General features: G+C 37.6%; 1 protein-coding gene across 1 annotated transcript; it reads left to right on the top strand.

Annotated features, from left to right (window-relative positions):
* The first annotated feature begins 2,226 nt into the window (after positions 1-2,226).
* Positions 2,227-13,518, top strand: LOC111019934 (pescadillo-like protein). The gene is made up of 13 exons (XM_022296453.2): positions 2,227-2,473; positions 2,591-2,676; positions 3,124-3,372; positions 3,471-3,596; positions 3,733-3,817; positions 3,906-4,016; positions 4,790-4,883; positions 5,001-5,272; positions 11,003-11,110; positions 11,209-11,330; positions 11,893-12,112; positions 12,222-12,443; positions 13,187-13,518. Exons 1-13 carry the CDS (start codon positions 2,432-2,434, stop codon positions 13,265-13,267), a joined length of 1,818 nt encoding a protein of 605 aa, XP_022152145.1. The 5' UTR covers positions 2,227-2,431; the 3' UTR covers positions 13,268-13,518.
* The last annotated feature ends 3,132 nt before the right edge of the window (positions 13,519-16,650 follow it).

The raw sequence follows: 16,650 nt of genomic DNA, 5'->3' as shown, positions 1-16,650 counted from the left end.
ACAATTTGTAAATAAAAAATTTGAAAACAAAGAGATAATAAAAGGGATATATTTGTTAAAAATAAATTTAGGTGGATCCAATATTATTTCGAAAATATTTTTCCAATTTCTAAAACGAGGAGGGAGAGAAGGAGTTTCGACGAGAGAGAGAGAGGGAGAGAGGGAGAGCGAGATCGAGAATTTCAGTAGGAGAGGGAGAGGGAAAGGGCAAGAGATCCGACGAGAGCGAGAGCGAGAATTTCAGCGAGAGAGGGAGAGCGAGATCGGGAATTTCAGCGGGAAGAGGGAGAGGGAGAGCGAGATCGAGAATTTCAGCAGGGGGAGGGAGAGGGCGAGAGATCCGACGAGAGCGAGATAATTTCAGCGAGAGAGAGCTAGAGCGAGAATCGACCACTTTAGAAAAGAATTGACCACCGACAAAATTGTTAAAAGGCTCGAGAAGAAGGGGATTCCGACTATGGAAATTGGTGACAAAAGACAATCAAATCTCTCTCGCCGAAAAGAAATGAATTTGGAAAATAAATTAAAATTGCCAAGGATTTTCAAAATAATACATGATCCACTAAAAAGAAAGGATTTTCTAAATAATAGAGGATCAAACGAAATCTTTGATTATTTTTCTGTTTACAAATTTTTATTTACAAATTAGTAATTAAATTGAAAAAAAAAATCTAAAGATAAATGAGAAATTGCAGAAATAATTCGTGAGAGAAGAAAGAGGGAGAAGGGAGGGAAGAAAGAGAACACAAGACAGGGAAGAGAGAAGAGTGAAAAAGGAGACAAGATAAGTAAAGAAGGATAAATAAGTAATTTTACCAAAAAATGATGAAATGTCTAGAAACTTGTGTTTTGAAAATGACGATTAAAAAATAAAATTGGCACTAGGAAAACACTTATTTATGCGATTTTCCCCAATTACTAGTATACTATTTTATTCCATAACTAATTACAAATATATTATTGTGCTACTATTTTTTTTAATTAAAATAACAATAAAATTTATTTTATTTTGTTATTGATAATAAATATTTTTTATTTAACAATTTATTGAATAATAATTAATAATTAAAATAAATATTTTTATTAGAACAAACATCATTTAATATAAAAGATTATTGTACTAAAGAAATATAAAATATTATTATTATTATAATATAAAATATTATTACTATAAATTTATAAACCATCATTTAATCATAATGAATTATATATATAAAAATATTGACATTACCCGATAATAAAAAAGTAAACCTTACAAATTTTAAAACTAAAAACAAATTAATAATATTTTATAATAAAATCACGTCAATTAAATAAAAGTAGTATGATTTTTTATTTGAAAAAAATATGTTAGTATTATATATGAGAAAGAAATAATCAAAGTGTAAGATAATTAATTAGAAAGTTACCGGCGGATGAGACTTCCTTGAAATGAGATTGCAAGTTTGTGGTGAATTTGGTTCTATTCATTTGATAAACAAAATAAATAAATTGATTTACATTTCCAATCATATAAATCGTCTAGTAAAGTCCATCCACAATTATATTTTAGTATAATTTTTTTTAATACAACAAGTGGAGGTGAGAGATTTAACTCACAATCTCTTAATTGGAGATATATGTTAATTTACAGTACCAATTGACGTACAGAAGCCAATCCTTCATACAGTTCCTGAGCAAATACCACTCAAGAGAGTCCCGAACCAATATCGAAAAGGTGAAGTAGATCAATCAGGTTATCAGAAATGACCAAAGAACAAAAAAGCAAAAAACTGCTACAACATAAAATGAAATAAATCAATGGTTTTTTTTTTATTTCCCGATCACTAGAAGCAATCTTCAATGACACAAAGATCTCCTCATAGCAACCTCCACTGTGGACAATGAGTTTACGAAGACTTCAAGTAGTGCGAGGTAGGCTAATCACTAGACTGCTCTGGAATAGGTTAATCGTCAGAGACAAGAAAGAATAAAATGACTAAGGGCATCCAATCGACATTATTGGGAGAACTCGCCTCCTGGTTGAACTATGCTCGCTTTGGCTTTTAATTTTAATATTTAATTTTTAGCTTCAACAATTTTAAATGTTATAATCTAATAATGCAAGTTCTGATCCATTCAATTTCATGTACGCTAAAATATATGCTATAGAGAAAAATAGGTTATTGAGTTGAAAAATCATGTGTATCAACCCTACTACATGAAGTCATTAATATATTAAATATTTAAACCCTAAAACACTTCTCTCGGAGAGCCTCCATCGACCCTCTCTTCAATCTCTCACCCTCCTCTGTCCATCGACCGCCGCCGCTTGATCCGCCGAGCCACCGCCGCACGCTAGGTCAGCCACCATAGTCGGCTGTTTCCTTCAATCCAACTATCTCGCTCTACTCTCTCCATCACCGTATCCAAGCCTGCAGTTTCTGTAACAATGGTGAACAAAGTTACGAGGAAGAAGCACTACAGGCCTCCGGTAAGTTCGAATTTGTTTCCAAGTGTGTTCCATGCTGATGGTTGTTACTATTGAGGATTATTGAGCTGTTCGACGCGGATAGTTTGCTTAGTTTTTCTACTTTTGTTCGTTTAACAGGGGAAGAAGAAGGAGGGTAATGCGGCGAGATATGTGACCAGGTCGCAGGCTGTGAAGCAGCTGCAAGTTAGCCTACCGCTTTTCAGGTATCTCTTCTCTTAGAAATATGGTTACTTGCATCATGAATGGGGTGTGCTTGAAAACGCATGATTAGTATTGATTTTGGCTCCTCAGCGTTGCACCATTTATTTAGATTTAGTTGGAGTTTCAGCAGAAATGGTAGTAATACCGAGCAAAAAGGGGATGGTGTTTTGGACAAAAAAAAATGTGGGAAAAGTTTGAGTTTTATCTTACTCCCATACGCTATACAACTGGCTTTAAAATTTGTTCATAATCATAGATACTTTGAAGTAAATGCACTTTTTTATTTTTAGGGTTGAACACGCTTTCATTTGATTTTAAATACTTGATATGAACAAGTGTCTGAAGATTTTTAAAATATTATATCGAAACTGGTTAGACTAGGATGAAATTGTTTTACCTTAATTGAAAATTAATGTTATTGAGAAGATGTGTTTCTATTACCATGACAGGAAGCTATGCATTTTCAAGGGAATATTTCCTCGAGAGCCTAAGAAGAAAGTTAAAGGAAATCACCACACTTACTACCATTTGAAGGATGTTGCTTTTCTTCATCATGAACCACTTCTGGAGAAATTTAGGGAGCTTAGGGCATATGAGAAAAAGATAAACAAAGCTGATGCAAAGAAGAACAAGGAGCGTGCAAACTTTCTGAAAGTTCATAGGCCTACATATGTACTAGACAGAATAATAAGGGAGAGGTTTGTACTTTTTTCCCTCCTAAGAGAATTGTATATTTTGTTCCCCCACAATGAAATCTTTTCCAAATTCCAATTGTTGCATGTGTTTGGAATTCTAGGTACCCTAAATTCATTGATGCGCTTAGAGATTTGGATGATTGCCTCTCGATGGTGCACCTTTTTGCAGCATTGCCCGCACAGGAGAGGGTAAAGATTGAGGCAAAGCGTATCCATAATTGTCGGAGGTTGGTGTTTAATAGCCAAAATAAGTTCTTATGAACTACAATTATAAGCTGCCCACTTGTCTTGTATTATTGGCATGACAATAAAATTACAACTTCAATATCTCATCACATGTGTTTATTTTGTATCTTTTGCTAGGTTGAGTCATGAATGGCAAGCATTTATTTCTCGAACTCATAAATTACGGAAAGTCTTTATATCTGTGAAGGGCATTTACTATCAGGTATATCATGATTTATATTTTGATAGCTAGTGTCATGTGAAGCATTTTATATTCCAAAGGAATTTTCTTAATTTTGTTGCTTGTCTAGGCTGAGGTAGAAGGTCAAAAGATTACATGGCTTGCCCCTCATTCGCTGCATCAAGCATTGACCGATGATGTTGACTTATCCGTTATTCTTAACTTCATGGAATTTTATGAGGTAACCTTGTTTTATTTTCAGTTACTCTACAAAAGTTTTTGGTTCTTTTATTTAGCTGTCTTCCTAGTGGAGTGAATAGAGAGAAACTTCTAGAGAGTTCATTGCTTAGTTTTCTAATCACGAGTTTATGTATATAATATATTTAGAAAAGCAGGCTGGCATAGTTCAGATTATTCACAAAAAATGCTTCCTCCCTCCCTCCATCTCTCTCAACAAAAGAATGGAGAGCATGGTAGATAGCAAAATTAAACTCATAATAACAGATACTACACTTGATCTTGGTCAAAAGGCTGAAAAAGGTATCAAAATTAGCTATATTAATTAGTTAGTTTCCAAGTGGTCGAGTGGCTTGTCTCGAGGTAAGTTTTTTAGTTGCAAGGTTGAAGTGCTACTAATAGAAAAGTTAGGGTTTAGTGTTTAGGGTTTAGGCGTGAGGTAAGTTTGTTAGTTGAGGTGCGCTCAAGCTAAGTCAGATAAGGATACAAAAGAAGGGAAGTTTTAGGGGACTTGGGATGTAATAAGAGGTTATTGGGAATAGTTTTGCAGAGAGAACTAAGCATCTTGATGCGTACTAAATCCTTGCTTTTTTCTCTTTCAACAATAATATACTTTGGCTACTTGTTTGGGACTCTTAATTCTTGTGCTCTAATATGCCATAGGAGAAAATAAGTGTGCAATGCACATTTATCGTGTTAATTTTTAACTATTTGTAACGTTCTACCTTTTCACATTGGATTTATCTAGCTCACTCCTTATAATTATTATGGATGCAGACTCTTCTTGCATTTGTGAACTTTCACTTATATCATTCAATTAATTTGAAGTATCCACCGATTCTGGACCCTCATTTGGAGGCTTTGGCAGCAGGTGATTTTGGTGTTTAGTTGAAAAAACTATACTGTTTTAGGTTGCTCTAGTTTTAGTAACCTTTAATTTAATTATTTTCCTGGTTTCCTAGTTTCTTATTATTTTTTGAATCTGCAGATCTTTATGCCTTGTCGAGATATTTTGATGCCAACAATAGAACTTCCCTATTAGATCCTCAAACTTCTGGTTCATCTGGATCAGAACAAGTTGGTGCTGAAGAGAAGTCTGAACTTAGACTAGCACAGCTTCAACACCAACTTCCCTTAAATGAGCCAACCGCATTGATGCACCTTGTCGAAGATGCAGCTGGTAAGGATGATGATGAGGATGAAGATACCAGAGAGTGTAAGAAACTTTTTAAGAACATGAAGTTTTTCTTAAGCCGTGAGGTAAGATTTTGTTCCATTTTATCATACTGTTTGCATAAAAAATTACATTATAATTTTGATGATTGCATTGTTACTGAAAATGGAGATGCTATTTTGAGATTGAATTTGTGTAAGAAGACTAGAGGATGCTGTAAATTAAAAATTAAACATAAGATAAACTCCAAAATGTTAGAAAAACAAATTTCCAAATGAAAGGGAAAAAAGCTGATAGGCCTAAGCCTCAATTTTATTTATCAACACAACTAAGGGAGATTTGAGAGCTCCCGACCTCTCCTAATTCTCATAGAGAATGCAGAAACAGTATTCAGCCAAAAAGATACCCAAAACAGCCACCCCCCTCCACCATATAACCCTCTGGCCCACACCAAACTAACAAATATTCCTATGGGCCCACTTACAATTACGTAATACTCTTGCTCACACCGACTCCCTCTTCCTCCCCCGCTTACGTTGATATACCCTAGTAATTGGGGGCCTATCACTACCCGCCCCCCAACAAGCCACCTTGTCCTCAAGGTGGAAATCAGGAAATTGTAAGGCAATGGAAGAGGCCTTTTCCCAAGTCGCATCCTCAATTGATGCATGCTCCCAACGAACCAAAACCTCCAGTTCGTCATCATCAAGGTGGGGACGGCGCAAACCTAGTAATTCAAACGGGCGTAACTTGAGCTGCAAAGCCGGGGTGAGGCCCGTAGGAATAGGAAAAACTGGCAAGTTGTGTCCGACGACCCTGCGAAGTAAAGAAACGTGAAATACAGGATGTATTCCGGAGCCCTAAGGTAGGGCCAATCTATAGGCGACCTGTCCAACCTTGGTCAAGACCTGGAATGGACCAATGAACCGGGGCGCCAATTTCGGATGGGTATGGAGGAAGAACGAGGATTGCCGGTAGGGTCGTAATTTCACATAAACCCAATCGTCTACCTCAAATGAGATATCCCGTCGATTTGCATTTACCGACTTGACCATTTGCTGTTGGGAGCGTTGTAGGAAATCCTTCAAGGTGGCTAACATAGCGTCACGATTGCGAAGCTGGCTATCGACCTCACTGACCGCCGAATCTGAGGCGTATGGAAACAGAGCCCCTTCTCCCGTTTGCTCTGTAATTCGGCGGCCGTCAACCGCTTGAAGGACGATGATGCGGTGCCCTTTCCAGTCGAATCACGGCTGAATGAAATCGTAGTGGAGGACGGGTTCGCGTTTCGTGTTGGACTGAGGGAAATCGTTCGTGCCTGGGATGACCCACTTGAACCCGACCCACTGGAGCCTAATCCACTTGACTTATTTGGAGTGAAGGGAGCTGTACCCGTCTTCTTCAAGCGGCCCGGTCCATTCTCCTCGATAGTTTGGGCCAATGCCATTTTGGCTTTTAAGCCCACGGGTTTTAAGATCTGAAGCTCCCCTTGGATCTCTTCTTTTAACCTGCTTTCAAACTTGCTTTCTAAGATCGTCTCTGGAACATCCTTCAACGCCGCCGCATACTGCTCAAACAGTCGCCGATAAACTTTCAGGTACTCTCCTGACGCAGCACCAGGAATCGCACGTATTGGTTGCCCTCGTTCGATGGTCGGAAACGGTCCAGCAACCTCTCACGAAATTCCGACCATGATGTAAATGGTTCTCGCCCTTCCTCCCATTGATGCCATGACAGGGCTTCGTCTTCCAGACATAGAACCGCCGCTTCAAGCTTGTCCCTCTCCGTTAATCGATTCACAACGAAGTAACGTTCGACTCGGTGTAACCAATTATCGGGATCTTCTCCTTCTTCCCCTTTGAAAATCGGCACCTCCAATTTTCGCAAACGCATGTCGAAAAGCGGCACCTCCTGAACTCCAGGTGCATGAGTCCCTTTCACATTTTTTGACCCAGTTGAATTGGTTCCTCCAGCACTTGTAACGCTTTCGAACCCTCCACCTGCTTCCCCTTATCTGTTCGAGCCTTATCTGATGATGCCGAACCATCTCTCTCTCGAAACAACCCTTCCAATTTCTTGAACATTGCGGTCATATCTCCTCTAATCTCCCCAACTTTGGACTCCATCCGTACCTCCATCTCAGACTGTAATTCTATCATTTTTCCCTGCATCTCAGTCATCCTTCCTTCCAAGTTTTCTTCCAACGAATTAATTCTAGCTTCCATCTTTCCCACCATACCTGGGAACAACTGCACTGATACCAAATTGATAGGCCTAAGCCTCAATTTTATTTATCAACACAGCTAAGGGAGATTTGAGAGCTCCCGACCTCTCCTAATTCTCATAGAGAATGCAGAAACAGTATTCAGCCAAAAAGATACCCAAAACAGCCACCCCCCTCCACCATATAACCCTCTGGCCCACACCAAACTAACAAATATTCCTATGGGCCCACTTACAATTACGTAATACTCTTGCTCACACCGACTCCCTCTTCCTCCCCCGCTTACGTTGATATACCCTAGTAATTGGGGGCCTATCAAAAGCATGCTGGAGTAAAAGTGAATTTGTAACTCTAGATATAGTAAATGAGAGTTTAGGCTATAATTGCAAAATGAAGAATCAAGCTTGCACTAGCCACAAAGAAGATTTTATCCCACAAAAAGGAAGGTAAAGTTTCTTTCTTTTTTTTTTTAAAAAAAAAAGTCCTATAATTTTTGTCACGCCAAGACGCCCACAAGAAGGCTCTTATGAAATTCAACAAAAGGTCTTGGAAAATAGGTATGCTTGTAAAAAGGGCTCTTGGCCTAGCTCTTATTTAGGCCTTCCCCTAAATGGTAACCATAAATCTCTATCTTTTGGGACCATGTCATCAAGAAAGTAAGGAAAAGACTACAATCTTGGAAAAACTCCTATATTTCCAAGGGTGGAACGCTCACTCTCATCCAAGCCACCCACCCCAAACCTCCCCACCTACGGTATGTCCCTCTTTCCCATGCCATCAAAAGTCATTAAACCCATTCAAAGTTCCATTAGAAGCTATCTTTGGAAAGGTAATTCTGAGAACATAGGTTTGCATTTGGTCAGATGGGATGACATTCAGCTGTCGGTAGCAGATGGGGGTGCATTTCTCAATGAAATGTCAGCTTTGTGGATAAGAATCATTGAAGCCAAATATGGAAATACATCTTGGAACAAACCTGGTTCCCTCACTTTATCTTCTTCCAAGGGCCCTTAGAAAGGATTTTTTTTCAGAACAGAACCTGGTTTTAGACCGTTTGATCTATAAGATTGGTAATAGACAACAAATTTCATTTTGGAAAGACCCGTGGCTGCTTGAAGAATCTCTGGCGTGCAGATTTCCCGTTCTTTTTTATCCATCCCTGAAAAAAGAGGCTGCTGTCTTTGATTTCTTGAACGAAGAAGCTGATTTTTGGAACTTGAGTCTGAGGAAAAACTTGAAAGATGCTGGAATAGATGAATGGGCCACCTTCACTCACCATCTCTCTAGTACTAAACTTACACACACAGCAGATTTTTTCCTTTGGAACTTCGAGGTAATGTGACCTTTTCCACAAATTCTCTTGTCAGGGACATCATCCAATACAATCAAGAATCATCCACACACCTATATGAAGCTATCTGGAAAGTAAATTACCCCAAAAAGTGAAAGTTTTCATTTGGGAGTTTAGCCTTAAAGCCATCAGTACTCAAGACAAACTCCAACGTAGAATGCCCTATCTACTTATTTCCCCTCATTGGTGTCCAATCTGCAGGAATAGTTCAGAAACACAACAGCACCTGTTTACATCTGGAGTCTTTGCTACATGCTTTTGGGGGCAGATTTTATTTGAATTCTGATGGTCCGCAGCCCTTCCAAACGACCCAATTCTCCTTTTAGAAGTTGTTCTTGTGGGTCACCCTTTCAAAAAGGAGAAGCACCTTTACATGAACTTTGTTATTGCCTTCATTTGGGTCACTTGGCGAGAGAAACCAATGGATCTTCAAAGAAATAGAGCTATCTTTCAACATCTTTTTTCGTTTTGTTCTGTTTTGTTTTTGTCGTTTTTTTTGTTTTTTTTTTTTGTAAGAACACCACAGGATTTAATCAAACTTTGCTCAATATTTTTGAGCTTTGTTTCTTGAAAAAGCACTAAATCCAGGCTGAGAGCTCTAGAGACTTTTTGACAACAGTTCTTTTGCCAAAATCACCCAGTCCCCTTGTGCTTCATGAAATTATCTTCATGATTTCTTTGAGCTGCTTTATATTGAACACAATACCCTATTGATAAAAAGTTCCTTGATCTTCCTCAAGATTTTATTTCAAATAAGGACATCCCTGTGTCTTCATAAAGTTGAAAAGAATTATTACTTTCTTCCGCATTATTGAGAAGGCAAGTGCCAATGCACTTATCCGAAAATACCTTTGACCATCCATTCTCAATAGAATAATTGTTGAAAATAGGGTTTATGGAATTCACATTAAAAGAATGTTCTCCAGATTCATAGAATAAGGTTCCCATCCCAGCTTCAAAACAATCTTCCACTGCCTTTAGATTACCCTCAACCAAAGGCAATATTCCATTACTAGAGTGAAGAGTCAATACTACTCAATCTCACTTCTGAATCATCAATGTCATCATAGTTATCTTCCTCCGAGGGATTCTTAATTAAATTATCATAGGTCGATTTTATAATTTAGTGAGAAATAGGGTTGTTTTTGCCTGCGTATTAATGCTACATAGAAGGGGCGATACAATATCTTTACTTCTTTTGGGTATCTGTCCTTCCAACCCATTTCCAAACTCGTTGATCCTTTCTGAAGAAGAGCAAAACAAACGACTAAGTTTGTCAAGAAAATACTATATTTAGTCTCCTCATCCTTGAGGTTTCTTCATGGTTTGAAGTCCCATGAGGCATTAGGAAAGAATCCAAACTTGGATAACCAACAGGTTACTGCTGTCAATGACATAGAATCTGGGGAAGGAACTTGAAGGAGAAGCATTCCCCTTCAAAATGTCTTGGTACAGGAACATCTTCGGATAAGCTTCTTGTAGTTGAATGCTGTCATATATTTTAAGTGAATGTACTCAGAACACTTATATATTCTTCCTCCACACAATGTTCTTTAGACTTAATTTCATAATTGTCAAAATATTTGCTATGGAAGTTCCTGCAGACAAATTTGTGTTGTAGAAGAGGCAAGTTATTTTAGTTCCATCCTTCCTTGCTGCTGAGGCCTCTGCTAGGGCTGGAGACAAGTTCTTAACTGCGCTCACCAAAGGCAGTAGCCAGCTGCAAAATAGGACTGAGCCATGAATATGTCAAAATTTATTAAAATTTAATTTATTTTGTCTGAATTTAAGAGTCTGGAAAATATAATTACTCTAAAACCTGACTGTTATTATTCTATTTATTTTTATTTTATTTTTTGATAAGATTTTTATTTTTATTTTTTGTGTTCAAAATTAAGTATGTTGTGGTTCAGCGTCTCATATATGTGAGGGTGTGCTTCTACTACATAGTTCTTGCTTGTGTGCAAAGTTTAGGGCATCAAAAATTTCCCCGAATGCATATTGTGGGAACAATATTGCAAATTTATTAGCATCAATATGTGAGTTCTTCACATAGTAGAACTCGTCATCTTTGGATTGGTTGTTTTATGTCTCTAATACCATGGATATTGGAAATTGCTGTCTTGATGGTTTGGCCCCTCTATTTCTGTTGAAATCAGATCGATCTGCCTTGTGTTGGAAATTGAAATCTGGATCTTATGATTTAATATCTCTGTATGTTTCCCCAACTTCCATGTCTAGGTTCCCAGAGAGTCGCTGCTTTTTGTTATTCCCGCTTTTGGTGGCATGGTTTCTTGGGAAGGAGATGGGGCACCATTTAAGGAATCCGACGAGACCATTACTCATCAGGTTTGCCAACATAATGACTCATGGATTTGTTGTACATTGCTTAAAATACATGGCTTTCTGCAACATCTTTTCATCTCTCTGTTCCTTTCTAAATGCAGATTGTTGACAGGCCAACACAGACTCACAAGTTCCTCTCTAGAGACTATGTTCAGCCACAATGGGTCTTTGATTGCGTAAATACACGGATTATTTTGCCGACTGAAGCTTATTTGGTGGGAAGGTACCTCCATTCCATTCATAGAAATCTGTGATGAGATTTCTTTCTCGAGTACTATAGAGTATAGACTACCTAAATTCTCTATGGCGAATGTATTTTGATGATATTATAGTAGGAAATAGTTTCCAATTCCATAAATTAGAAGCTCATTTGGCAGTCTAAACAATTTTCAGGATAAACACTATTTTGTTGTTTTCTGACCGTCATTTGTTGTTTCCTTAAATTAATTTTTATATATGAATCAGTAACTTCTGATCTTTCTAAATTGGTTAAAATGTATTATGTTTTGAACTTTTTATAAATATAGAACTTAATGATTATGCAAGTAATACCATCTTAATAGTTTCGAGATTAAGAGATTATTTTTTGAAAACCCACTCTCGAACTGTGCCTTTTAATTGCTTTTGATTTGATCCCTCAAACTGAGTGGTTTCTCTCTACATCATCTCCACTACCTTTCCCAGCCTTAGCATGTGCTTCGTAATACAGAATTTAGTTCATATTTTGTATTTATGTTTGTCATTTATACCTTCAAAGTAATCTATCTATTTCCTAACGCCCACAGGGTTCCTCCTCCACACTTGTCACCTTTTGTTGACAATGAGGCAGAAGGATATGTTCCTGATTATGCTGAGACCCTTAACCGGTTGAAGGCTGCTGCCAGAAGTGAAGTCTTGCCATTGCCTGGAGTTGGGAAAGAAGATTTGGATGATCCTCAAACTTTATTGGCTGAAGGTGTCATTGATCGAGCTGAGGCTATTGAAGCTGCTGAGAAGAAACAGAAGGTATACTTTCGACGAATATTACAGATGGAATGGTAGTGACACCTCAGTCTAACTGATGCTTAAATGCTAGCGCACACCCTTAACGTGGTACTGTGTTTTATCAATGCAGATGATGGCTCATGAGAAACAGTATCACGACGAGTTAAAAATGGAGCTTCAAGGAGTACAGTATTCTGCAGCTATTTCAAAAGTTGATAAGCAGTCATCTGATCAGGAGAGTGAGGGTGGTGAGGATTCCGCCCGCCCCGATCAACAAATTGCCGACGATAATGCTAATCTGTCAAAGGTTGTGATGTCACGGAAGAAGAGAAAACTTTACGAAGCTATGCAGGTAATTACTAGCTTTCTTTTTCTACATGTGTTATTGTTCTTTTTGAGATTTTCCTAATGGTCTAGCGAACATACGCCAAGTGCTTCCTCTTTTATGCTAACAAATTTGAGCTTCTATATTTTATCTTCTTCTTGGTAAAAGTTTTCTAAAACCTTATATCAAAACAGAACTAACTTCAGTTTTGTTATCCTGAATCGGAGCCCACTTCCTTAGATGGGCATCTAAATGGAAGGCTGATATTTTTGTATGGCCTTGTATATTCTTCATTTTTCTCGATGAAAAGCTTGGTTTGTCGTTTAAAAAACTAGGGTAAAACACACTTGTCCTTAAAGTTTGAACTTAGTTTCTATTTGATCTCTAAGTTTAAAAAACCATCAATTTTGTCCCTAAGATTTAAATTTAGTTTCAATTCAGTCCTTGAAGTTTTGAAGTCATGTTTGGTCCTTGGAGTTCAAATTTAGTTTTTAATTGGTCTGTGAAGTTTGAATTTGTTTCTAAATGGTCCCCGAGTTGAGTTCACCGTTAGTTTACCTAAGTATAGAACAAATTGTTTAAAATGATTTTTTTATTAGATAATGGAGACAAATAGAATATTCTTTATATTGTATTATACCCTAAATCATCTAAGAATAATATTTTTGGAAGGCATAGTATATTATAACATTCCAGAAACATACATTTCTGTTTCTGAAGCATGATTTTGCTTTCTACTGCTGTGACTGACAAATGTCTCTTGTGATCAGATTGGTAAAGAAAGGAAGAAGGCTAATATTAATGTTCTCAAGGAAAGGAAGAGAAAGCTTAAAGAATCTCACAAATCTTAGTAAGTCAAATGCAATGACAATTTTGTCCCCCCTTATTTGTAATGTTCTCATCTGTTGGATGGCTAGTTAGTTTGCTCAAAGCAAACTCCTCAGGTCTGTTGATTCTCAAGGTAATGTTTGTCTTTTTATGAACTATAAATAACAATTACTTTCTAGTTCTAGAACTCATTAATTTCTTTGCTCAGTTCATCCCTATGTCATTATCATCAGTCTTCTGATTGAACTAAGATGGATGAAAATTTTGATTCTCATTCTTGCCCTTCGTAAGTAAACAGATTATTTGGTCATGTTTACGTAAGAGTCCTGCATACGATCCGAAATGGACTTTTGTATATGGCACAAATTGTGACACTGATTGACTTCGGTCGGACCTGGATGCCTATGGTAGAAAGACTGAATGATTTGATTCTTGTTGCTCAAATTATTTGTTTTGACATAGATAAAACCAAGTGAAGCTAAGATAGCAAGATTGGATTATGTTACGGGTGTTCATGGTTCGGTTTAGTTTTTGATAAAGTTGAACGCAGTCTTGTTATTAGATTGCTACATTTAAAGTGATTGAAGCTGAATGAGATTAGTTTACTTCGAGAATTGATTTTAACTGAAACAAGTTATTGAAACAATTGGTTTTTTATTATGTAAATGTCAACTTTGCCCTCTCTTTTTTAACGTTTTACATCATTGAATCCAAAATTTTCAATCAGTACAGTTCTTTGGTTTTACGTTCCACCTATATAATTAATGCTTTTATTTTTTTTAAGGGAAATTACACTAGATAGCATAAAATAAAGAGGGAATTACGTAATAGTACAAATGTATTTTTATATATAGTATAAGTTTAAAATTTTACAGGCGTAAACTGAAAATTTATACAATGATATGAGACCAAAGAAAAATCATATATATATATTTTTAAAGAAGTAATATATTGTAATTTTTTAAAATTTTATTAATTTTAAATATGTATTTATGAAATTATAATTAATTTTTTTGGTTATTTTTCAATAATGTGACAAAAGTGGTTTTTGGTTGGTCTCATATAATTATATAATTGGATAAGTTCGTAAGTAACATTATTTTTGTAAAATTTTAAATCTAATGTTATATATAAAAATACAATTTCTTTTTGTTAATTCACTTTTTTTTTAAAGACCAAAAAAAAAATTTAAAATTTTAAAAATAAAAAAAATTTAATGGATTATTTGAATATTATTCTCCTTCCTTTGAAAGAGGGTGGGGATATTTGGAATCAAGTTTCTACTTCTACTGATGTGGGGAGGAAAATGATTGCTCGATTGAATAGTAAAGTGATAGATTTTTTTGATTTCACCGTAAATAATTTTTCCAGTAAATTTGAATTTAACCATTTAAAAAGACCAAATATAAGAAGCTTCTCAAGTTCAAGCATTTACTTTTCTAGGTAGAGACTATGTTTATGTAAAAAATGTGACGGGGTATGACCTGGTCAAAATCGGTCAGGGGAAGAGCTCGACTTGCTTCAGGTATGACGATGGGATAGCATGACATGCTCCAGGTATGACCGCGACAAGAGTTTGGGTATCCTTAGAAAGGGATGACCAGGTCAAAGGGTCAAGGTCGACTAATTGGGATGAACAGAAGTGTCAGGAATGAGCTGAAGGCCACTTGGCGAGAAAGACCCGTACAAGGGAACAAACACTTTAACGCTCAATTCAGTTTGAGTCCGACCTTAATATAGAGACCGAGCTAGGATACGATACCTGACTGAAGAGTCAAGTGCCCTATTAATAGGTACCCGACAAGGGATCCGACCGACGATTGAGCATGTTTGGACCAAGGTCGGCTTGTCGGGGGTAGCTATTCCAGTTCATACTCTTGTCATTTGGAATTTAGCTAAGTATGGAAGGTCGTTCCTCCCTTGAATGATCTTCAGGGAAGACCTTCAAGCCATTAGGCAAGACCTTCAGGTCGGTCCTTAGGGAGCTCTTCAGGCAAGACCTTCAGGTCGGCCCTTAGAGAGCTCTTCAGGTCGGCCACCAAAGGGAAGAGCTTCAGGTCGGCCACCAAAGGGAAGATCTTCAGGTCGGCCACTTTGACATTTTTCTGTCTTCCACGTGGTAGTACGATTTTCACCCCCAAACATTGGCCCCTTCTTTGGCTGGTCCGAGTTTGACCTGGCAAAGAAGTTTTTCCTGGGTTTGAAAATCTGCCTAAGTGGTGACTTTCATCTTTCGAGATTGAAGTAGATCACAGGTCAGACGTCCAACAATGTATAATAGGTCGGACGTTGAACACAATGTTATGGTCATGACTTGAGCCAACTTTGAGAAACTCAACTTAGACTTGCCATGTTGATTAAGTTTGATGTTTGAAGAAGCTTGACCTGAGCTGGGCGCTTAGGAGTTGGAGTAAGAGCTGAGAAGCTCGACCTAAGCTAGGTGCTTAGGAGTTTGACATGCGTACTTCGTATTGGGTGAATTCAATCTCATCTCTGTTATTTTGAACTTAGTCGTAATTTTTCGTACATCGCACCTTGGACTCATAAGTTTAGAGGTTTGGATTTTTTCTTTTATCAAATTACATCGCACCTCAAACTCGTAAGTTTAGAGATTTAAAATTTTTTTTATTAGATTACATCGCACCTCGAACTCATAAGTTTAGAGGTTTGAATTTTCTTTCATGGAATTACATCGCACCTCGAACTTGTAAGTTTAGAGGTTTGAATTTGGTTTGGAGTTGTACCTTGGCACTTATGCCATATGGGAGTACTTGGCCCCCATTGGAATGTAGGTCGACAACACCTAAGTTGGATCTATCATAGTGGATCAAATATGATCAAACGATGGAAGTTCTTTCTTTAGATAAGGATGAGCTGCCTGAAGCTCTTCCTCTAGGCGATTGAGTTAAGATGAAGCTCTTCCTCTAGGCGGGGATGAGCTGAGATAAAACTCTTCCTCTAGGCGAGGTTGAGCTAAGATCAAGCTCTTCCTCTAGACGAGGATGACCTGAGATGGAGCTCTACCTCTTGGCGAGGTTGAGTTATGATGATGATAGCTCTTCCTCTAGCCAGGGGTGAGCTGAGATGAAGCTCTTCTTCTAGCCAGGGGTGAGCTGAGATGAAGCTCTCCCTCTAGGATGAGCTGAGATTGAGCTCTATCTCTTAGCGAGGTTGAGTTATGATGATGACAGCTCTTCCTCTAGCCGGGGGTGAGCTGAGATGAAGCTCTTCCTTTAGGCGGGGATGAGCTGAGATGAACCTCTTCCTCTAGACGGGGATGAGCTGAGTTGAAGCTCTCCCTCTAGACGGGGATGAGCTGAGATGGAGCTCTACCTCTTGGCGAGGTTGTGTTATGATGATGGCAGCTCTTTCTCTTACTGGGGATGAGTTGAGATGAAGCTCTAAC

The sequence above is a fragment of the Momordica charantia genome, assembly GCF_013281855.1.
Source record: "Momordica charantia cultivar OHB3-1 chromosome 8 unlocalized genomic scaffold, Mcharantia_2.0 BLBB01000008.1, whole genome shotgun sequence".
In the NCBI taxonomy this organism is placed as follows: Eukaryota; Viridiplantae; Streptophyta; class Magnoliopsida; order Cucurbitales; family Cucurbitaceae; genus Momordica; species Momordica charantia.
The sequence above is the reverse complement of the archived record's forward strand: the minus strand, read 5'-3'. Positions and strand labels throughout refer to the sequence as shown.

Coding starts and splice junctions, on each gene's coding strand:
- LOC111019934 (XM_022296453.2), top strand. CDS start 2,432: ATGGTGAACAAAGTTACGAGGAAGAAGCACTACAGGCCTCCG. Junction 3,373..3,470: donor GACAGAATAATAAGGGAGAG/GTTTGTACTTTT, acceptor TTGGAATTCTAG/GTACCCTAAATTCATTGATG. Junction 4,884..5,000: donor TTTGGAGGCTTTGGCAGCAG/GTGATTTTGGTG, acceptor TTGAATCTGCAG/ATCTTTATGCCTTGTCGAGA.